The sequence below is a fragment of the Trichosurus vulpecula genome, chromosome 1 (assembly GCF_011100635.1).
Source record: "Trichosurus vulpecula isolate mTriVul1 chromosome 1, mTriVul1.pri, whole genome shotgun sequence".
NCBI classification, from domain to species: domain Eukaryota; kingdom Metazoa; phylum Chordata; class Mammalia; order Diprotodontia; family Phalangeridae; genus Trichosurus; species Trichosurus vulpecula.
In genome coordinates this window covers 11,651,234-11,673,813 of record NC_050573.1, presented here as the reverse complement: position 1 = coordinate 11,673,813, position 22,580 = coordinate 11,651,234, and the positions used below count along the sequence as shown (strand labels likewise).

The 22,580-nt window shown below is 57.0% G+C and overlaps 1 protein-coding gene across 1 annotated transcript in view; it reads right to left on the bottom strand.

Annotated features, from left to right (window-relative positions):
* Positions 1 to 3,502: 3,502 nt before the first annotated feature.
* Positions 3,503 to 22,580, bottom strand: part of LOC118840886 (thyroid adenoma-associated protein homolog) — a 25,648-nt gene continuing 6,570 nt past the window's right edge. The window contains exons 12-31 of the mRNA XM_036748255.1: positions 21,887 to 22,580; positions 21,238 to 21,390; positions 20,966 to 21,075; positions 20,069 to 20,229; positions 19,637 to 19,806; positions 18,481 to 18,660; positions 18,163 to 18,326; positions 17,113 to 17,262; positions 16,672 to 16,776; positions 16,270 to 16,470; positions 14,595 to 14,745; positions 14,224 to 14,455; positions 13,481 to 13,702; positions 12,748 to 12,952; positions 11,754 to 11,957; positions 11,172 to 11,401; positions 8,945 to 9,121; positions 6,684 to 6,950; positions 5,975 to 6,180; positions 3,503 to 4,945 (exon numbers count right to left, since the gene is read on the bottom strand). Coding sequence (XP_036604150.1) covers positions 4,662 to 4,945; positions 5,975 to 6,180; positions 6,684 to 6,950; positions 8,945 to 9,121; positions 11,172 to 11,401; positions 11,754 to 11,957; positions 12,748 to 12,952; positions 13,481 to 13,702; positions 14,224 to 14,455; positions 14,595 to 14,745; positions 16,270 to 16,470; positions 16,672 to 16,776; positions 17,113 to 17,262; positions 18,163 to 18,326; positions 18,481 to 18,660; positions 19,637 to 19,806; positions 20,069 to 20,229; positions 20,966 to 21,075; positions 21,238 to 21,390; positions 21,887 to 22,580 — 4,266 coding nt within the window. The 3' untranslated portion in view covers positions 3,503 to 4,661. The remainder of the gene's footprint in view (positions 4,946 to 5,974; positions 6,181 to 6,683; positions 6,951 to 8,944; positions 9,122 to 11,171; positions 11,402 to 11,753; positions 11,958 to 12,747; positions 12,953 to 13,480; positions 13,703 to 14,223; positions 14,456 to 14,594; positions 14,746 to 16,269; positions 16,471 to 16,671; positions 16,777 to 17,112; positions 17,263 to 18,162; positions 18,327 to 18,480; positions 18,661 to 19,636; positions 19,807 to 20,068; positions 20,230 to 20,965; positions 21,076 to 21,237; positions 21,391 to 21,886) is intronic.

Genomic DNA, 22,580 nt, shown 5'->3' with positions numbered 1-22,580 from the left:
CTCCCTCCGGGCCTGCTCCTCCCAGCTTCCCGATGGGGAATGGATGGAAGAGCTCCCTCCCCCTCCCAGCCTCTTCAGTCAGTCCGTCCCATCTGCCTGTCTGCCCCGTTTCTTCAGTCCACCCTGCCTAGCTGGGGGCCAAAAATCCAAAGGAGTCCTCTGGAGATGGCCCCTTCCCATTTAGCTAAAGCGCATGCTCCGTTGGCCCTTGGTCACCGGCTATGATCTGTCCCTGGGTCTAGACTTGAAACCTTCCCAGACTGGCAGGACCTTCCAGAGCCTTTACTTCCCTGGCAGTACCACCCATGGCGTGGTCATCACTGCCATGCCAAGGGGGAAGACGGGCACAGGAGGATGAAGTCGGTGGTTCTTGTGCGATCCAGACACTTACTGCACGACCCTCGACATTTAACTTCCGTTTGCCTCAGCCTCCTCATCGGCGAAGTGGGGGTAAGCATCTGCCTCCCAGGGTGGTCGTCGTCAGGCAGCCTGGCCTCCTTCCTTGGAATGCTTTTCACTAGGTTGATGACCTTCCTAAAATGGGACATCCGGAACTAAGCCTAATTCTTCCCATGTTGCTGGCCGAGGGCTGCAGGCCCTCCTTCATGCTGCACAGCAGGCCTCTGAGTGCATGCTAGGATCATATTAGCTGCCATATTGCACGACTCATGTTGAGCTTGTAGTCCACTAAGACCTTGAGATCTTTTCTTAGACAACTCGCTGCCTAATCATGCCTTCTCCATCTTGTACTTGAGAAGTCGAAATGATGATTCCCAGGGCAATGCTTTACTGGAAGTAAAGTCCCTTGGGCTTTTTTTTTTTTGAGATTCTATTTTTTTCATATTTTTATTATTTAATATCTTTAGTTTTTAACATTGATTTCCACAAGATTTTGGAGTTACAAATTTTCTCCCCATTTCTACCCTCCCCCCACTCCAAGATGGCATATATTCTGATTGCCCTAGTTCCCCAGTCATCCCCCCTTCTGTCACCCCACTCCCCCCATCCCCTTTCCCCTTACTTTCTCGTAGGGCAGGATAGATATACAGGCCCCATTGCCTGTATATCTTATTTCCCAGTTGCATGCAAAACCAACCTTTTTTTGAGCATTTGTTTTAAGAACTTTGAGTTCCAAATTCTCTCCCTTCTTCCATCCCCAGCCACCCTCCTTGAGAAGGCAAGCAATTCAACATAGGCCACCATGTATCATTATACAAAACACTTCCATAAGTCATGTTGTGAAAGACTACGTTTCCCTCCATCCTATCCTGTCTCCCTTTCAATTTCTTTGGGCTTTTCTTTTTTTTTTTTGGTAATTTTAAAAAATTTATGTTAAACTGAAATATAAAATGAGAAAAGGAAAAGAAAACATTGCCATGTACATAGCAGAATATGAGAGGATTCAATCTAAAACGATAACTTTCCTTTTCAAGAAAACCTATATAATAAATACTCCAGCTTGTTTTCAAAGCTGCCCAGCTTTTCTTTGTGTCCTTATAGGTTTTCTTTTGTTCCCTGCCATGTGCTTTTTACTTTATTTTTTATCCCCCTCCCCCTACCCCACCCTAAAGAAGGCTGCCATTAAGCAGGGATATCTGTCTGTCTGTCTGTCTATCTATCTATCTATCTATCTACACACACATATACATAGATGCCCATAAACATATGTACATACACACATATGCTCACACACATACATGGAAGACCATACCATGCTTATTTCCACTTGTCATCTGTTTCTCTGACCATGGACAGCATCTTCCTTCATAAGCCCAAGTCTCTCCACATTTTTCTACATCAGCCAGCTCTCTCATTTCCTCCACCACAGCAACATTCCAACCCAATCCTATTCTATCTGAGAGATTGTCTATGAAAGTTTACCCCCAATTTTCTGCATTCCTTCTGTTCTTGGCTGCATAGATTTTATTTATACAAGAAAATTTTCCTTTAAGTAATCAAAATTATCCATTTTACACTTCAACAATGCTCTTACTTTATAATATAGTTTAAGGCCTGATACTACTGAATCTGCTTCCTTTACATCTTTTTTCCCTGGTTTCTTTGAAGTTCTTGACTTTTTGTTTTTCCAAATGGACTTTATTATTTTTTCTAATTCAGTAAGATAAATTTTTAGTAATTTAATTGGGATGGCATTAAATAAATAGGTTAATTAGGTAAGTTTTTTTTCATTTTTTATTATATTGGCTTTACCTACCCAAGAACAATAAATATTACTTCAATTATTTAGGTCTGACTTTATTTGTGTAAAAATATTTTATGTTTATGTTCATATAGTTTCTGTGTCTGTTTGGGGGAAGTATACTCTCAGTACATTATCTAATTATTCTAAATGGTCTAAAACAATATTGAATAACATGGCTGACACATAGTATAGTTTTGTTATTTTTCTCTTTTGATTAAATCTCTTTTAGCTTTAACTTTGAGATCATGATTGCTATCCCTGCTTTTTTTTTACATACTAAATTCTGTTCTTGCCTTTTATCTTTGTGTATATCTCTCATTTTTTTTGTGCTTCCTAAAAGCAACATATTGTTGAATTAAATTTTTTAATCTGCTATCAGTTTCCATTTTATGAGTAAATTCATCCCATTCACATTCTAAGCTACAATTACTTGCATGTTTTCCTCTTTTCCATTTTTCCTTGCACTTCTTCTCACCCTGTTCCTAGCCCTCCTCAGTCCTCTGCTTTACTTCTACCTGCTACCTTGCTGGGCAAGGGCAAAATGGGTCCCTGCCCTCAAGGAGCTCAGTCTAAAGGAGGAGACATATGAATGAATGAATGAATGAAGCAGGCAAGGAGGCCTAAGGCAGCAAGTCACCCAAAGGGAGAGAAAGAAGGTAATATGTGCTGCCAGGTGGGTCAAACACCACCCACCACCTTGACCCTCAGATCTTGATGGAGACAGCCCAGGACCCTGAGCCCAAGAGCCTTGGAGATAGCAGCACCCCTCAAGAAGCCCCTGGGCTTCCAGCCCAGCTCCCACAGCCATCACAGAGGGCAGAAATCAATGGAGAGCACTGGGCATCACTTTGGGCATCACCACCAGCAGCAATGCCACCCACAGGTGGGGCAGCCCTGGGCGTAACAGCCCCTCCCAGACCACTGGTCCTGCCTCCAGCCTAGCCCTCACAGCCTTCATCCAGAGAGGTCATTCCTGTGGAGAAGGGGCCAGCCAACCCACCAAGTGCCAACTACCTGCCACTCCTGAACAGGCAGGCAAGCCAACCTAGCTGAAGCAGCCAGGCACCTGAGGGAGAGACTGGAGGCAGCATGGGCCAGGAATGCTTTCCTCCTCACCTCTACTCCAACTCCCATCTCCAGACGTTCACACAGGCTGTTCCCCCTGCCTGAAATGCTCTCCCTCCTCACCCTTGCTTCAGAGAATCCAGCAGGATGCAGCTCAAGTACCAACTGGAAATCTGTCCTGGTCCCCCTCCCCCTTACTAGAGGCTTCCCTCTCTCCCTCCCAAACTACTGCCTTAAACCACTTTGTATTTTCTTGTGTTTATATTGCCTGTATTTCTATGTTCTTACTGTCTCTCTCATTAGCCGATAACCAAACAGGGATTGGCTCCCTCCAGCCCCTGCCACACAGTAGACACCTGACACGTGCTTGTTGACATATCTCTCACCCAGCACCACCTGCCTGGGCCCCAAGAAATCAGATCACTTCGGATGGAAAGGATCCAGGTGTAGACTGAAGAATGACTACACAATTACCGTATTATAAAATGGATTTTTCTATAAATGCTTTGTTTCCGTTTCTTTACCGTACAAGTCAGATTTGGGGGAGGGAGAGGGACCGTGGAGAGCAGCTTCCATCTGAACCCTGGGGTCTCCGCAGGAAGACCGAGTCATGCATGCCCTTGCCTCACCTGGCCAGGATCACCCAATGATGAACCTGGAAGGGTGCTTAGAGATCAATCATCCAATGAAGGCCCGTAGGAGCCTCAAGAGGCCTCAGGACCTGGAGTGTCAGGGCCAGGAGGGACCCTCAAGATAATCCCCATTTTCTGGATGAGGAAACAAAGACTGGACAGCACAGGAGGTGAGGGAGAGGGTGCTGGATTTTCAGCCAGATGCACATCCTGACTCCAACACAGACAACCTGTCTGATCGAGGACAAATGGCTACACCCACCTGAGCCTCAGCTTCCCTACTGACAGACGTCCCAAGGCGCTTGTGAGGTGAGCCCTTCCCAGCCCTTGAGATATCATCATATCAGCTAGGAGCACACAGCAGGTGCTTAATAAATGTTTACTGATTACTGATTGACTGATCACCATTAATGATGGAGCTCAGTCACTCATGGCATGATCTTCGGACCAGCCTCTTCCCCTCCCTGCCAGGGTATTAGTTTCCCCCTCTGTAGAACGAGAGGGTTGTATCCACTCCCTTCCAAGGTCCCTTCCAGGGCTAACACTCTGTGACCTACAGGCTGCTCTGCCTCCTGGCCTGGTCAGACTGTCCTGGGTAGCCACAGAGGGGGATGGACATCAAAGCAGGTGGGGGCCCCCAATGTGGGGGGGTGCCACAGAGAGGTCCCTGGGGGGCTCTGTCTGTCACATACTGTCCCGTGCCTGGGGCTCCCTCAGGCCACCAAGAATGCACAGCAGCCCCTCTGCTCTTTGGCGAGCAATCACCTGGTGCCATCGATAAGCGTGTGTGGCCTCTTGTCCGGCCCTGGTCTCTGGCTGTCCTTCATCTGGGGAGCCATGCCGTGCTGGGTGAGCAAAGCCCGAGCCCTCCCCCAGGCTTGTCTCAGCTCCTGGGAAGAGCAATTGGCTCCAGGCACCATTGCCCAACTGGCCTGCAGGGCCTCCAGGACCTGGACCAAGAGCTCAGCCTCTACCAGCAGCACAGTGAGGGCTGTGTGAACCTTGGGGCAGCCCAGGGCCTTCAGGAACAGAGCGCCAGCATTATCTGAAACAAGCAGGGAGACCCAGGGTCCTCAGGCAGGAGCCAGGGAGCCAGGCCTTCATGACCTGCCCTGCCTCGGGTCTGGGAGGGCAGCTTTCCCCAAAGGAAGGCTGCCCTGCCTCGGGTCTGGGAGGGCAGCTTTCCCCAAAGGAAGACCCTGGGGCCTGCTGGGAGCTTGACAAACCCAGCAGGGCACGTCTCTGCAAGTTCTGCCCGGCCCCTCCATCTTCCCCCAGCCCAGCTCTCATCAACTTCATCCTCCTCCTGAGCTGGCCTTCCCTCGCCCTGCACCTCCCTCTGCACACACCCACACACATATACACAAATGCACATACACATACACACTCCAAATTCATTACTAAAGAACATGAGCTCGAGGGCAGAGGTTGTTTGGTTTTTTCTCTGTGTCCCCAGCATCTAATACAGGACCTTGTGCATAGGAGGCCCTTACTGCGTGTTGAATTTCTACCTCGAGTCTTTGCTCAGGCTGTGCTCCCTGCCAGAATGCCTCAGTCTGGCCCTCCCTCAGTCTTCCCCCCCAATAGTACCCAACACAACCAGGCTGTGAACCCCCCCACCCCCTCAGGGTCTGGCCCAGGTGTGGATCTGTTGTTGAGGTCATGAGGACATGACATTGGGGAGGTGATGCCATGACATGACAGTGAATAGAATTTAAGTGAGGCCGGGCTGTGCAAGGTCACCAGCCTCACCGTCTCCTCTGGAGCCATCTGGGGCCAGGGGCCAGATATGGATCAGCAGGACTGGAGATGGCCCTGGATGCAGTGGGGGACCTTGGCCTTTTCGAGCTAACACCTTTCCCAGGTCTCAGTCTGTCTGAGGCAACACCCATGTAGTGATTAAGGCTAGGTAAGAAATGAGGCAAAGAATGGCCTTTTACCTAGTCAAAAAAAATCGATCTGGGAGGGGAAAACCCTGTGGGTTTCTGGCCAGAACAGAAACAATCATTCTTCACACTCGGCCAGGCCTGGGCTTGGCACAGAACTCAGTGATTCTGCACTGAGACCTACCTACCTTGGCTCCACCAGAGGCAGCAGTGCTGGAGGCTTCGGAGGACTGCGGGGGCCCGAGAGGCTGCCCACTGCTGGGCCTGGGCCCTGAGAGGCGCTCCGTCCTCAGCTCTGTCCAGCAGCTGGAGCAGGAAGGGGAGCAGGACCTGAGCAAACACAGCTGGCTCTGCAAAGAAGTTGGCTCCATCCTCTTCATAGAGGCTGGGGGGCCTAGGGAAGGGACAGCCACATCAACCCTGCCTCAGAAGGGCCCTGAGGGACCAAGATCCCTGCCCTGACCCACACCCACAGCTCAGCAAGTCCTGCCTGCACAGGGCTGGCCAACGGTGACCCACTCCCCAGGGCCCCACTCCAGGGGAATCACAGACAATTCTAGCCCGCGTGGAGCTCTGAGGTTTACCAGGCACTTTCCTCAAATTAGCTCGAAAAAAATGAGTGGGTCTTCCTGAGCTGGCCTCCCCTCACCATGTGGCCCCAGGGCCAGGCCTGCCTCTCTCCTTCAGCTGCTCAGACTCCCTGGTCTGGCCCCCAGGCCCAGGCTAACCCCCTTCTAGCGGTTGGCTCAGGCTAGCCCCCTTCTAGCGGCTCCCAAGCTAGCCCCCTTCTAGCAGCTGATCTGTTCTGGGGAGGACCCAGGCCTTCACCAGCTCACACCCAGCGGTCAGCCTGCTCTGAGGGGCACTGAGCACGTAGGGGGTGCTCTAGGACCTCACCGGTTAGTGCCCACCTCCTCCAAGAGGCCCTCCAGATCACACTGGGGGAGATGGAGCATCAGAAGTGGCCAGGTGTCCTCACAGGCCCCAAAGTGTGTCCCAATGACCTGCAGCAGAAGGAGCAGCCCCTGGTTGGCCTGCAGCATCGTGCCAGCCTCCCAGGGCTGGCCTCCCATCTGTTGGGCCAGCAGACTAGCAAACATGGATGCTTCCAGCCTCACTGTCCGGTCCTCATCCTGCAGCAGGAAAATGCCAGCGTTCAGAAGCCTAAGGGGAAAGGGACAGTCAGGGAAGCCAGGGCACGTCCAGGCCAGGGGTGTCAGTTGAAGAGAATAGTGACATTTCTATCGGAGGCAAGGGAAATGTGCTAAGGAGGAGAAAGGTGGCAGACACTGCCAAGGGCACCAGCCTCTGTCCTCTGCCACATGACAGCAGAGCCGCTCAGAGTCTCCAGTCTGCATGTAGATATAAGGCCCACCCTTCTGCCCTGGTGTTTCCAAGCTAGCCTCCATTACGATGGGGGGAAGGCGGACACACATCTGTCGAATGTCAGATGGCCTGAGGTTCCTTCCAGTTCTAGAGCTGGGAGCTTTGGATTCCCATTTTACAGATAAAGATTCTGAGGCCCAGAGAGGTTTCATGGTCACACAGCCAGCAAGACGCAAACCTCATTCTCATGGCCCCCAGCCCGGTTTTCTTCTCACTGCACCATCCTGTCTCTCAAGAGTCCTTACTCCCACCCCTCGTAGCCTCACCAGGTCCATGACTCTTCCACCTCTCCCTCTGACAATTCTCATCAGATCACCACTACCACTGCCTCTGGGAAGGTCATATCAACAACCTCGGGGGCTCCATGGCTCCACGCACCACCCCTGTGACCTCTCAGCCCACAACACCCCTCCCTCCCTGGCTGCCACTCTCCCCAAATGTGTTGTCTCCCCCATTAGAAAGTAAGCCTCTCAAGGGGAGGTACCATCTCTAGGTTTCGTATTTGTGTGACCATCACTTGTTCAGTGCAAACTAAGTACTTAATAAATCTGTTCATTCATTCTGCCTGAGAACACCTGCCAGCAGCCATCAGGGAGGCTGGGTGGTCTGCCCAGCTACAGACAATTCTAACCCAGAACAGTGCAGAGCGGAGCCCTGTCTGGACCTGCATTTTCACCTCCTCCCTAAAGCCTTCCTTGATGACACTGGGCCACACCACATTCTCCCTTCTCTCATCCTAGCCAGACTGGTATACTTGCTGCTCTCTGTACAGGGCACCCCATTTCCTGCCTCTGGGCCTTTGAACAGGCTAGCCCCTACACGTTCCTCATCCACACTTCGCAGACTTCATTCACTCCTGGGCACTGCTCACCTGGACCAGATGACTTCACTGGCATCTAGCCTGGCATCCCACATAAGGCACAATTCCCCTGCCATGTCGTCCCTAGCAAGAGGCCATTCAGTCTGGCCTTGGCCACTCTCAGTGATGGGGAGCTCACTACCTCACAAACACTATATATGATTGCTAGGAAGCCCTAGCCCTAAGGAGGCTGAAATCCGCCTCCTTAGAGAGTGTCCTCTTCGCTGCCTGTTTAAAGCATGAGTCTTTTCTCAGCAGCGGGATGGTGAAGACCGTGAAGGCAGGGACCACACTTTCCCTCCTTCCTGGTGCCATCAGAGAGCACAGTCCGGGGCTGAGGAACCTCAGAGAGAGGAGAAGATCTCCCCTAAGCCAGACCTGACTAAGGCCTTCCTGACAAACAGCCAACCAGCCTTCAGCTGAAAACCCCCAATGAGGGGAAGCCAACGGCCCCTGCCATTTGGGGTCAATTAGACTTGTTTGGAAATTTCTCTAACATCGACCTCAAGTCGGCTTCCCTGTAGCTTAGAGAATGCAGCTGGAGGGCTGGAAAGGCTCTTCAAGGCCCTTGTGTCCAACCCCCTCATTTTACAGAAGGAGAGACTGAGGCCCAGAGAGATGAAGCTGATAAGGGGCAGCATGGGGATTCGAACCCTCCTATTTGAGCCTTCTTCCTGTGGACTTATACAACCTTCATCCAGTGCTCCTGCTTCTTGCCCCCAGGGCCAGGTAGAACAAGACCAATCCTTCTGCCCTTCATGTTTCCCCTGAGACTTCTCCAGGCTAGAAAGCCCCAGTTCTCCAATCAATGCCCTTCCCTTCAGCCCCTGGTGGGGGGCAGATTCCAACGAGCTGGCACCAGAGTTGGCCATTGTGCCCTGCGCCCATTCCCAGAGGTGCTGGAGGAACTTACCGGAGAGCCAGGGCTGCCAGGGAGGGCCCAGAACCTGCCCAGGCTCTGACTACCACCCGGACCCCAGCCAGGCGGAGAGATTGCGCTGCCGCCAGTCTCAGCTCCTCACAGGTGCGGGGCTCACTCCAACATTCGACAACCAGGCTCCAGCGGCCCAGGGCAGGGAGGTCCTCGGGCCTGGGAGGGGCACAGAGACAGAAAGGTGGAATGCCATCACGGTGAGAGCGGAGCCACCCTGGAAGGCCCACAAAGTGATCCCCAGCCCAGGCTAATCCCTGGGCTCCCAGGAATCAGATCACAAGGTAGAAAAGCAGAAAGAGCCCTGGGCCTGGGTTCAAGTGCCAACCCTGCTGATACAAAGGAGGAGAAACAAAATGATATTATGGACAATGAAGACAGTTATGTCAAGGAAAGGTTGTCCTGGACACAGACGAAGTGAAAAAGGAAGGACGGAGGTGAGGACCCAGGGCAGTGGCTGGCTGGCTTTGAGTAAGCCGGGCACCTACAAAGAACCTCAGTTTCTCTCCCTCTCAAATGGGAGCATAAGCTCTCCCTTATTTAAAGATAAGCAATTTGTCCACTCCCAAGCGCTAAAGAAATCTGTGCTTCTGTTGTCTTTGGCCTGGGCCTGGGGTCTCAGGGGCAGGGGGAACTCCCAGTGTGGAAATTCTGGCCCCTGATGTAGATCAGCCACCCGTGTGTAACTTAGCATCTGTATGAGCTGCCTGGGGCTGGTGAACCCAGCTCCTCCTGACTACAAGACTGGTTCTCCATCTACTAACCCTTCCTGGCACTGATTCTTATTCCACTTCCTCCTATGAAGATCCCTCCTCCAGGGTGCTCCAGGGCTCCATGGCAGGTCCTGCCAGGACCAGCCTGCCTGAGAGCCAAAAGGCCCCTCCCCAGACCACCTGCCTGTCTGCCCCCTCACCAGGGGATTTTGGCCATAGATACTCATCAAGATAGGGATTAATCCCATCTCAGGCACTTTCCAGAGAGCCATGGGCTGTCCCTGGGAGCTCTCCCTGAATGAGGATGCCCTCTGCTGCACCCTGATGAGCGAATGACCAGCGGCCTCTGCCTGGAGACCTCCAAGGAAGGAAGGCGGCCGGCCCCACCTGGACAGTCCTGAGGGTCAGGAAGGTTTTTCCTGAAACCCAGCTTCGACCTTCCTCTTGGTCACTTCTCCTAACTGCTGTGGGTTCTGTCCTCTGGGTCACACATAAGCCAGATTCCTCCATCACAGATAGCAGAATCAGGCTGGAAAGAGCCAGGGGCCATTGGGTCCAACCAGGCCCGGAAGGAGAGGGAATTGCCCACATAACCTCCCAGCCTCCACTCAAAGACCTTCAGTGACAGGGAGCTCATCACCTGTTTGGGCAGCCTATGGCTGAGCCCACACTTAAATCCATCTCTCTAGAATGCCAGGTTCCACCATCCGAGGCTGTGCAGAACAACCCTGCCCCACCTCCCATGCCCACCTTCAGACATTTGAAGGCAGCTGTGTGTCCCCCGCCCCCACCCCAAGCTCCCTCACAATGAGGCCAGAACACCTGGTGCCCTTTAAATTCTGAGTCCAATGCCGCCTCCTCCAGGAGGCCATCCCTGATCCCTCCAGGCCTGACAGCCTTCCCCATCAGCCTTGCACAGCACTTCCTGGCTCTCTCCAACAGCAGGTTGGTCTGGCCTCCACAGCTAATAGCACCGCTGCTGCACTTTGAGGGTCACAACACCCTCTATAGAGGGAGGGGGTGCGGGTGTTGTTACCTCCATCATAGAGATGAAGGAATTGAGTCATATGGCATCCTCCAAGACTCACCAGCTGCTGGGCCTGGACGGAACCTTTCAGAGCCCCTCATGTGACCTGCTTAATTTACAGATTAGGACAGAGGCCCAGAGAGCTGGAGGGAGAGCATGGAGCAGAGCTGGGCATTCAAGGCCAAGGTCGTGGGATCACAGAGGCACAGACCTGGGGCTGGAAGGGACCCAAGAGCTCATTTAGCCCAATCCCCACATCTGCAGATGAGTAAACTGAGGCACAGGAAAGGAAGGAGTCTGCTGAAGGCATCCCAGGCCTAAAGGGCAGGGGGGATGGGACCCAGCTCCTCTGACCCTGAGGTCAGGGCTCCAGGGATTTGGGCACTGAGTGCCTCCCCACCCCCACCCCCATCAGGGCTGAGCCAGGGCCCAGAGAGGGCCATGGGGGAGAGGCGAGGGGGGACCCTACCCCAGGGCCAGAAGCAAGCTGAGGACACACAGTGCCCTGCCCAGAAGGATGGAGCTGGCACCAGCCATCTCCACCAGGGACAGCAGTCGATCCAGGCAGGCCGGGGGTGGGGCTGGTGAGAGCTGGTCAGTGTGGGCAGAGGGGTCCTCATGCAGGTGCACCAAAGCCTCCAGGTGGAGCTTCAGGCCTTCTGGGCTGCCTCCTTCCTGCAGCACCGGCCACAGGGTCTCCTGAGGGGGAGGCCAAAGAATCAGGCTTGGAGCCCAGCCCAGCCCTGTCAGGCCCTACGACTCCTGGGCCTTACAGCCTGGGCAGCCTGGCTCCGGGGCCTCTTTGGGGGCACTGAGGCCTCCCTGATGCTGCCCCAGGTCAGCGAGCAGTCCAAGATGAGGACAACAGGTCACAAACGAGCTCCTGCCCAGGGCATTAAGATGGCTGGGGCTTTGTCTGCTCCTTCCCTGTCCCCTCTCCCCTCCCTGGTGGCTGAGTTTCCAATGGCCTCCACTGCCCTAACTGCTGAGACGCATTCAGGGCAGCTACTTCCCCCTCGGGGTCGGCCCGCAGATGTGGGCAGGGGCTCACCAGCAGCAGGGCCCGAAGAACGCTGGCCACGGGCTCACAGTGGCCTCCTTCTTCCAGCACCCAGGCCAGGATGGCCTGGCGCACCTCTGGGTCCGACCCTCGCAGCAGGGAGCCCAGGGCCCGGGTCCGGCTGGGATCGGCCAGTCTCCCCACCTGCCTGCAGAGGAACCTGGCACTCTCCTGTCGCAGTACACTGGCGCCCACCTGAGAACCAAGCAAAGCCCATCAACCAGCCCGAGCACCTACTGTGTGCCCAGCCCTGCCCCAGGAGCCGCCATCCCCGCAGGGGAGCACTAACCTGGGGTTGGCCAGACTCTCACTGGCCTCTGTGTTTCCACAAAAGGCAGTGTAGGCCAGTGGGAAGGACACCAGATGGAGCCAGGAAGCCTGGGCTTGCTGCCTCTTGGGCCCTGCCTCTGTGTGACCCTCCCCTCTCTGGGCCTGCTTCCCTCTCTGTAAATGAGGGGGCTGTGCTAGTCCAGGGTGGGGAACCTGCGCTAGATGCTCGTGGAGTCCCAGCTCTAAAATTAGGATCCTATGAACTCACTACCTACATAACTGGGAGCAAGTCCTCTGGGCCTCAGTTTCCCTCTCTGCAAAATGGAGGCAGTCACAGCAGCAGTGCTTCTGGCTCGGGACTGGTGCTCTCCATGGGACTCCCCTCCATCCACTGCTGCTGATCATGGCCCATTCCCCCCGCCCATGGCAGCAGGCACTGATGGGCCTGCCCAGTGCGCTGGCTCCAGACAGGGGCTCCAGGGAGCCCTCCCTCTCTCTAGGTGGTGTCAGGATGCGTCTCTGATGATGACGTCAGAGCTACTGCGGCCAGAGAGGGCCTGCCCAGCAAGGTCCTCTGATGCAGCCTCAGACAGCCCCCAATCAGATCAGTCTAGGCCTGGCCCCAGACCACAAAAGGAGCTGGCCCAGCCTCCCCTTAAACCGAGGACTGGCCTCCCCAGCGCCCCAAGTCTGGTCCCACCCACCAGGCTTCTACCTGAGCGTCTGGCCCAGAGGGGCCCAGCTCTGGGGCCACAGCGTCCTCAACCTGCCTCAGGAAGTCCTTGCTGCAGCCATCAGTCAGCAGGGAGAGGAGCCGCAAGTAGGCTGAGCGGATCAGTGGGCAGCGCTGGGCGGGCGTGAGCAGCCAAAATGCAGCCTCTGCCTGATGCACAATAGCCTGCAGGCCCTGGAAGGCCTGGCTGCAGACCGAAAAGCACAGGCTGAGCCCACAGTGGCCGCCCAGGGGCCTCCTCTCCTCCCCACCATGCCTCAGAGTCCTCAGCCCAGGCGCCTCCTCCTCCAGGAAGCCCACCCTCATCTCTGAAGTGTTTTGCGTCCTCAGTCGCAAAGGACCAGCCTTGTGCTAATGGACCTGTTTGAACAGCACCAATGGTTGTACTCTGCTTGCCCCTCCAGACACCTGAAGCTTTTGCACCCCCAGGAGATCCTGGGCAGACCCCCCTGCCTGGCTCTGATGGGTGCAGCCCATGGGCAACCTTGGGCAGATCTCCCTTAATAATGAGGAGGAACAGCTAACATTTAACAAGCTTCTCACTGACATCTTCTCACTGGACCCACCCCACCTCCTGCCCAGGGATGGGCCTGAATCCCAGGACCCATACAGCCTCACTGGCCACTCAGACCAGGGCAGAAGCTGTCCTTGTGTGCCCTGGTCTGCTGCCCCCATAGAGAGTGGGGCAAGGAGAAAGCCTCCAAGAGGGGCTCACCAGGCACTCTCCTGGGCCAGAAGTGCACAGGCCTGCAGCAGCCGCCCATGAAGTGTGTTGTGGGGGCCGGGTTCTGCTAGTCCCTGCAGCAAGTGCAGCAGGACATCCTCCAATTCCACCAGAGGCACAAAAGGCACCAGGGCCTGGGCAGCCATTGCCCGTGTGGCATAGACTGGACTCGCTGAGAGATGAAGTAACCGCTCCTGGAAGTGGGCCGCGGAGCTACGAACGAGGTCAAACACAGTGAGGCCTTCAGCCCCTTGGGAGCTCCAGGCTTCCCAAACCCCCCTGCCTAGTAGGCCCCTGGGGGGCAAGGCTCTCCTCAGGCCATGCCCCCTTATAGACCTGGCCAGGCCTAGTGAACTCAGGACTGCACTGGTCACCACTGGCATGGCCATGGCCAGCACAGAAACCAAAAGCTGAGCTGGGGCCAGGGGACCAGGGGGCCTCAAATGGCATGAGCTAAAGCCAAAGAGAAGCCCCCCCTGGGATTCCACTTTCCTTGTGTCTGGCAGCAGCAGCGGTGGCCACCATTGTCCACTGCCACCTCTCTCTCCCCCTGTCTCCAGACCGATGTGGCCCAGGTCCAGGTGGACAGAGATCAAACCTCGAAATGCCACCGTGCCCCCAGGCCAAAGTCAGTCACTCAGCACATGGTGTAATCAGACTGCCCCTCTTGGCAGGGCCCCGGCCCCCATAAGCGCTCTTCCCTCCAGGCCATGTGCCCTCCCGAAGCCTAGTACCTGCTCAGATGCTCTGTGCCAGGCTGGAGTTTGGCCAGGAGGGTGAGGACAGCGTGGAGGGCAGGGCACAGGTGGCTCTCCCCCGTGGAGCCCAGAGAAGAGAGCAGCGGGGCCAGAAGAACAGCTTCCAGTGGAGGGTACAGGGTGAAGAAAGCATCTGGGCTCAGGCCTTTGTGGGAGCCACTGTCCTCCCGGCTCAGGCTCTGCCCCAGCAGCCGGCCCATGAGGGCACCTAGGGAGGCAGATCCAGGCCCATACCAGCTCAGCCTGAGGAAGGCCTGCCAAAGCATCAGTCCCCGGACTCTCCCTTCCCTGTACCCCCTGACCCACCCTATCTTAGAAGAGAAGGCACCACAGAGCCCCTCACTCACCAAAGAGCTGGGTGCCAGCATTCCTCATGGCCCAGCAAGGGGAGCCCAGTGCCCCCAAACACAGCTCGAGGAGTGGACCAGCCCACTCCAGCATCGGGGCTCCTAGGCCAGCCCCCCGCACCAGTGCTTGGAGCACATGCAGAGCAGAGACCTGTGGGAGACAAGCAGCACAGTCACCCTGGGGGCTCCCAACCCATCTCCCTGGGTCTCCTGGCCACAGCCCTGCCCCTGGGAGACACTGGCCCTTGAGGATGAAGAGGTGAGACGTCTCCAGGCCACAGGCCTTCAACAGGGATGTACCAGCACCCACTGTACTCAGAGTATGATTTTATACCCTGAAACACATGAGATGATGAAAAAACAGGGGATGTCAGAGCTGGGAGGAGTCTTAGAACAGGGGATGGTAGAGCTGGGAGGGGCCTGAGAACAGGAGATGGTAGAGCTGGGAGGAGCCTTAGAACAGGGGATGGTAGAGCTGGGAGGAGTCTTAGAACAGGAGATGGCAGAGCTGGGAGGGGCCTTAGAACAGGGGATGGCAGAGCTGGGAGGGGTCTCAGAAGAGGGGATGTCAGAGCTGGAAGGGGCCTCAGAACAGGGGATGTCAGGGCTGGGAGAGGCCTTAGAACAGAGGATGTCAGAGCTGGGAGGGGCCTCAGAACAGGGGATGGCAGAGCTGGGAGGGGCCTTAGAACAGGGGATGGCAGAGCTGGGAGAGGCCTTAGAACAGGAGATGGCAGAGCTGGGAGGGGCCTTAGAACAGGGAGGGGATGTCAGGGCTGGGAGGGGCCTTGGGAATCATTCCTTCTGAATGTTCTCATGCTGCAGAGGAGGAACCTTTGACCCAGAGGAAAGAAGTGACCAATCCCAGGTCTCCTGGGCAGTCTGTCCTCCTACAGACCTGCACCCTAAGGCTTCCAGTTTTTGGTCTTGTCTCTCCAGCCAGACACTTGAGGCCCTTAACAGTGCTAGGAACACCATTATTTAGGCCCCACAAATACTTGTGCAGAGGCACAATGAGGGGCCCATAGGCAGAGAAATCATAGCTGTGCCTTCTGTGGTCAGTGGGTCAGTGAGGGGGCAGGAGGGCGGCCTTGCTGGGGCTGGTTGGATGATGTAACATCACTGTGTAACAGGCCTCCAGCAGGGCTGAGGAGTTCTCTGGCAGACCAAGGCCTGGGGTCTGGGAGGGGTCATTAGTGGGAGGAAGCAAGAACAAGGATCTGAGGGGAGGGGGTGGTGGCGAGGTGACCTGGTTCGCTGAGGTGTAAAGAGAGGGAAGGAAGAAGAGCGTGGCCGGTGCAGGGGTGACGGCCTGGGCAAGAACCAAGGACCCACTGAGGGTGAAGAGGGAGCTAGGGGTCAGAGGGCTAGGGGGTGGGGGTGGAAGCTCAAGGTCAGCTCAAGGACACTCAAAGTTCATGAACACAAGTGGTGCCTTCCTGGGGAATGGCCAGGGAAGGGCATGCCCAGAGGGGGAGTGACAACCCTGGGGGAATCGAGGCAGGACCCCAGGGCTCCTAGCCCTGTGTGCCTGGAGCCAGGGGCTACGTGAGCTCCCTATTGGGCTCCTGGGGCTGTGGGATGGGCTGAGAATGAGGCTGAGGCCCTTAGAAGGACTAAGGGCCATGGCCCATTGTCCTCCCAGGCAGGCAAGGGCGGGCTCCACATCCCTCACCTGTGGCAGGTCCAGCGTCTGGTCCCAGACCCGAGGCAGGGGCCTATTGGCCAGCTCAAGCAATGTCCCCACACAGCACGTCAACAGGGGTCGGGTACCGGTTGGTGGCTCACCCGCCACGATGCACTGGATGAAGAGGGGAAAACCCGCCGCCCGGCGTGTCACGGAGCTGTTCCGTGGACCCCTCAGCAATTCCAAGCCCTTGGAGACAAAGCAGGAGACAGGATAAGCAGGGGGAGAACAGAGCGGAGATTTGGGGAGGTGAGCCCAGCCCCCTCCCTCTGCCCACCAGGCTTCCCTCGTGTTGTGGGGGTCCCCATGAAAGCACAAGGTGAGCCCAACCTGGAGCCCAAGGAGGGTGGACACAGGTGGTGCCAGGTAAGGAGCCAAGGGGGCAGGTACCTGGGCCAGCAGCTTCTGGGGCAGTTCCTGCAGCTCCGGATCAGGCTGGCTCAGCAATGCCCTGCAGACCATGGTGAGGCCAGAAGCACAGCCCTCCAGAGCTCCCTGTTGGAAGAAGGGGTGGGAGAGGAGAGGGCTGGTACCAGCAGGGTCAGGAGGAGGCTCAGGCTGGTACCAGCAGGGTCAAGAGGAGGCCTGGGCTGGGTAGAATGTTCTGTAAGGAGCTAAGTCTTGGGCCTGGTTGTACAGGGCATGGTGGGAAAGGGCCGGTGAAGTAAACAAAGACACTAAGGACAGGCCACGTTGGTCACTGAGGTCCACCTCAGCCACGCCCGTCCTTTCAGGGCCTTGGCCTCAGGAGGCTGGAAGCTGGGGGGCCCAGGGCACCCCCAACACATCTGCTGTTGGGGAAAGGAATGGGGGGGGTGTCAGGCCACTCACCCAATGGCGGCATCTGAGCAGCAGCCCCTGAAGGGTGGCCACAGTGGTCTGCAGGCCCTCCATGGACAGAAGCATTGGCTTCAAGCCAGCAGCCGGCGGGGCCAGCAGCAGGACCTTCTCTGCCAGGCCTCCCAGAAGCAGGCCAATCTCCTGGACATGAGCATGGGGGTGTGAGGGAGGCTGTGGACCACAGCAAGGATAGTGCCCCAGGCCCAGAACCCAGCTGAGCCCTGAAGGGCCTCCCCAGCCTCCCACCCCAGGCAGCAGAACTAGCCCTGTCCAGGTCCAGAGGGATGGAGAACAGGGCCCCCAAAGGGGAGCACCCCAGTGCATATGGTCTGACCCAACACAGTGTCCCCACCCCCACCCCAGGGCCCTCTTCCGCCTCCCCCATCCCAGCCTGCCCAGAGACATCTCAGACAGGAGGCGGGGCCCAGAGGAGGAGGAGGAGGGTGCCACCTAAGATTAGAGGCCTGACTGGGGCAGGAGGAGAGGGGCCTATGTCTGTGCCAGACTATGGGAGGAACAGAACCCCAGAGCTGGGGGCAGGGATTCAGCGGCCTCCAGCCCAACCAGGACCCTCGAACATCTCCACTCTGACATCCTTGACAAGGGGTTATCCAATGTCCACTGGAAGACCTCCCAGAATGGGAAGCCTGCCTCCCCAGCAGCCTGCTCCCCTTTGGAGCAGATCCCAACGACGTCAGGACACTTCCTTAACTCAAACCTAAACCTGCCTCTTTGCAGCTTCCCCTCAGGGGTCTTGCTTCTGCCCTCCTCCACACAACAGAATTTTGGGTACTTGAGGACAGCTGTCATGTCCCGCTCAGCCTTCTCTTCTCCACCCTTGACATCACCAGTTCTTCTGCCTGATCCATGTCTGCCCCATCTCACTCTGGCTGCCCTATTCTCTAAGTCCTTGCTATGGGGCATGCCTGTCCACCTCGGGCTGCCTCAGTGGGTGTCTCTGTTTTCTGGGTGAGAGCCCCTGCCCCCACTGATTTGGCAGTCCTGTCCTCAGAGCGCACAGCTGAATAACCCCGCTCTTACCTTTGCAGAGATCCAGCAGCAGGTAAGAATGCATCCCTGCTCCTCAGACAGCAGGAGTGGGGGCTCTCCCTCCTCCTCCTCCTCAGACCCCAGGCCCCTGGCTCTGCCTTGCCACACAGCAGCATTGATGGCCACACCCATGTCGGCCAGGGATGGTGCAGCAGCTGCAGAGATAAGGGTGGGGTGAGGACTGTCACGGTGCAAGAACCAAGGGAGAGGAGCTCCAAGAGGATCCAGGGGGCTGGGAGCCAGAGGTTTGGGAAGCAGGGCAAGGCAGGCCCCAGGGCACACGGGGGCAAGGAGGGCAGTGGGACCTACCTGGCTGCAAGTCTTCTCCAGAGCCCTGAAGTACGGCCAAGAGGAAGGAGGCCACCTCGGCCAGCATTGTCACCATAGCCATGAGCAGCTCCTGCCAGGACCCCTGCATAGACACCTGCTGCATGGACCGTCCTGTGCTGGGGGCCTCCAGGAGGCATCGACGCAGAGCACACAGAGGTCCTGGGAAAGGGACAACTGCCACATCAGATCCCTGGGCCCTCCCTGCACCCTCATCCCTCCTCTGCCCAGCCCCGCCCAGCTCCAGAATACCTCCTAGCCCAGCCTGGCCTTGAGAGAGCCCCAAACTCTCCAAAGCCCCCACTGACAATGGCTGCCTGGAAACCACCCTCAGGAGGATAAAGGGGAAGGGGTGGGCAGGGGCCAAGGGCAGCAGGGAAGGGAAGAATGAGACCTGGGGGGCACAGAGGGACAAGTAGAGGACCCCATGGGGATGATGGGAGGGAAGAGAGAGCACGGACGAGGAAGCCAGCAGGGGAAAATTATCTGGAGGCAGGATGGGGAGGAAAAATAATGAGGAGACAGTGAGGGAAAGGATCAAAGTGGGGGCAGAGTCCAGGGAGAGAGAATGGCGGGGGCCACAGAGGGAAAGGGAGAGCTCAGTGAAACAGGGAGACAACTGGGGGGAACACTGTGGGAAAGAGACAACTGGGGGGGTGTAGTGAGAGTAAAAGTACAACCGGAACAAGACTGGGAAAAGGGAAAGAGCACCTGGTACAAGAGAAAACTGGGAGACAGCAATGGGGAAGAGAGAGGAGCGGGGGCACACAGGGGTGAAGAGAAAGAAACAAGGGCACACAAAGGTGAGAAGTGGGGGCACCCAATGGTGAAGAGAGAGAAACGAGGGCACACAAAGAGGAGGAGGGAAGTGGGGGCACCCAGCGGTGAAGAGAGAGAAACAAGGACACAGGAGGAAGAAGCAAGGGCACAGACTGGTAAGCAGAAAGAAAAAGGGCCACCCAATGATGAACAAAGAGAATGGAGGGACATAGATGGGGAAAGGAAAAAAGAGGGGACCTACTGGGGAAGAGAGAACACAGTAGGGAAAGGGGAGAAGACACAGTGAAAAGGAAAGTGCAGCAGGCAGGCTGGGGGAGAAAGCAAGGTCAGAGGCTCTCCATCCCCCAGGAGCCCCCACCATGGAGCGGCTGGACACAGGCAGCCTGAAGCAGATCTTGCTGGGCAGCGGCGTGACGCTCTTGCAGCAGTCGGAGAAGGTAGGAGATGACAATGAGGCTGGGGCAGCCCAGGGTTGGGCCCTCCTCCTTGGGCCTGGGGACTATGTTCTGGAGGGTGTCGCTGTTTGCTCTGACAAAGAGGAGAACACACATTGCCTGCCTGCGGCCCTAGGGCTCAGAACAGAGAAAACAACCCTGGCTCCGTCTACTTCAGGGAGCCCTGGCCAAGACCACTGAGCCCCACCCTCCCCCTTCACCCCAAGAGGACCTCAGAGGCAGAGTGGAGGAAAGGGTGGCCTGTGACCAAGGGAGGACCCTAAGGGCTGAAGAAAAGAAGGTCAGTCTGAGTCAATGAGCCCACCTTGCCCCCATTCTCCACCCCAAAGCCTTACTTCTGCAGCAAAGTCTGCATCATGAGGGCCCCGGCTTCCACCTCCTGCCCACGGGCACTGCTCAGGGCCTGGCATGCCCGCTCCAGCAGGGCTCCAGCCAGGTCTGTGGGCAGAGTAGGGGGGAAGTAGAGATGCAGAAGGCTGGCAGCTGGCTCCCGGATCTGGGGGAGGAGAAGCAGGGGTCAGAGGCTCGCTCCCTGCCCCGCTCCTGAGGCATGGGGACAAAAGTGGGATGCCCTCATCTGCACTCTTCTGACCTGTCTCCCTGCTTCTAATTGCAGATTCAGACAGATTGCAGATCCCCTCTCTCCCAGGGCCTCACAGACACCTTGGACTCAACACGTCCAGAACAGGATCCCTTTGTGAATGCTCCTGTTTCTGTGGAAGGCATCCTCACTCTCCCCCAGGCTCACAGGCTCTGGGTCATCCTCAGGTCCTCCTTGTGCACCCTCTCCCTAATCCAAGCTGCTGCCAAGCTCTATCAGTGAGAGGACTCTCCACACAGGGAGTTACCTGCCTCAATGACCTCACAGGTCTGGAATAACCAGCCCAGCCTGCCCTCTAGGACAACATCATTCTTGGCTCCTAGCGCTAGAACTGGATGGGAAACAGGCCCAGAAAAGGGAAGGAAGTGAGAGACTGGATTTGAACCCTGGGCCCCCAGATCTAGGGGTCCTCTGGATGAGGAAGGCTCTGCAAACATTCAGCTACCCCAGAAATGCCACACATTCTTATCATGAGCTCCTCAGTCCTTTGAGGGGTCTTCACTCCTAAACCAGACTCCAAGCTCCCAGATGGTGGGACCCCATCTCCTCTTCCTCTTCTTCCTATCCACCTCTAGGCTGTGGGCAGCCCACCTGGTGCCCCTCCCCATCCCAGGACAGCCAGGTACCTTACCTCACTGGTGCTGTCCTGAAGACAACTGAACAAGGCCAGTAAGGTGGCCCTTGAAGTGAAGTCCCAGCGGCCACTCCGCTTGGCCCAGCTCAGCAAAGCCGCCATGTTGGCTGTGGGGCAATGGAGGGGGCAGGGGGATCAGTAAGGTAGGAGGTCAGCTCCAGGAGGAAGCAGCAGAAAGAGGGTCAGGAGAGCTAGGCCCAGGGCTCTGCATGGGAAGTGGCAGGCACCCCGATAGGGGTCGCAGGGGGCAAGGCTCAGTCAGGACTCACGGGGAGGCTGCCCCTTCTTCCTCTCAGGGCTCCAGCTGTCCGTGCACGTTGCCAGCAGGGATGTGAGCAGGAGCAGGGCAGTCCTTCGGCGCTGGAAGCCTGAGGCTGGGCCCAGCTGGGAGACAGTGAGCTGGAGCAGCCACTCTACAAAGTCTGCAGGTGACAGAAGGAGGCTTGGAAGGCCCCAGGCAGAGCCTGCCACCCTGAGGCTCCCATCCCAGCCCAGAGGTCACCTCCCCAGGCTTCCCTAATTCCTTCTGGCCAGCATCCTCAGGCCCCCATCCCTAGACCCAAAGCCCACCTGGGAGTCATAGCTTCACTGTGGCCTGCAGGTCCCCAGCCCTCATGGCCCAGAACCCACCTCCCCAAGCCTCCAGCCCTCCGGCCCAGAGCCCACCTCCCCAAAGTCAACCCCTAGGGTCCACAGAGCCTACCTTTCTCCAAGTCTAGCTCGCCAGGCCCCCCAATCCCCTCCATCCCAAAGCCCACCTCCTCAGGTCCCCCAAACCCTCCCAGTCCAAAGCCTACCTCCCCAAGCCTCTATCCCCCTGCCCCATTACTCAGGAGAGGACGAAGGCCAGAGGGAGTGGCATTTCTCAGGAGTCCCATTGTCCTCAGCAGTACAGCGGGGCTGGGCCCCCAGGCTTACCTCCAGTGAGCAGCAGAGACTCTGGGGGTGGGCCTGACCCTGCTGCCCCTTGGCTACGGAGCACAGCCAGGGCACTGTCCCGAAGTCGGCCCAGGAGCCTGCTCACAGTTGCCTGCAGCAGCTGCCGGAATGATGCTGAATTGCCACTGAGGTTCTGCCCCAGGAAGTCCTGGAAGGTAGCCAGCTCCTTCGGGCCAGGGGCCTGGGCAGAGCCAGGCCCCCCACACAATAGGCCGGCCCCTGCCAGGCGCACAGCCTCGTCCCCACATGCCAGGCACGAGGCAAGGCGAGCTGGGCTCTGGCTGGCTGCTGGGTGACCCTGGCCCAGTTCTTTTTGAGTCTTCTGCAGGGCTGCCCACCCCCGCAGGCAGGCCAGCCCTGGGCCTGCAAACGCCTTCTCCAGGAGTCTGGCTGAGGCTGGGAAGAGCTGGAGGGTGTGAGGGAGCAGCGAGCTGGCCGCCCGGCCCTGTAGGGCTGCCACTGGGGACTGGAGAGCCTCAGCCACAGCAGGCAGCCAGTGCTGGGCCCACTGCTCAGCCAGAGCCGCCTCGCTGGCCCCAGCTTCTGCAATGGCCCATTCTCCCCGCTGGGCCCGGAGGAAGCAGCGGTATGTGTCTGCTGCTGGGGGGCTCAGGGGATTGGTGGAGAGGCAGAGCAAGAGGTGCTTTGGAAGCGCGGGGAGCGCAGTCAGGAC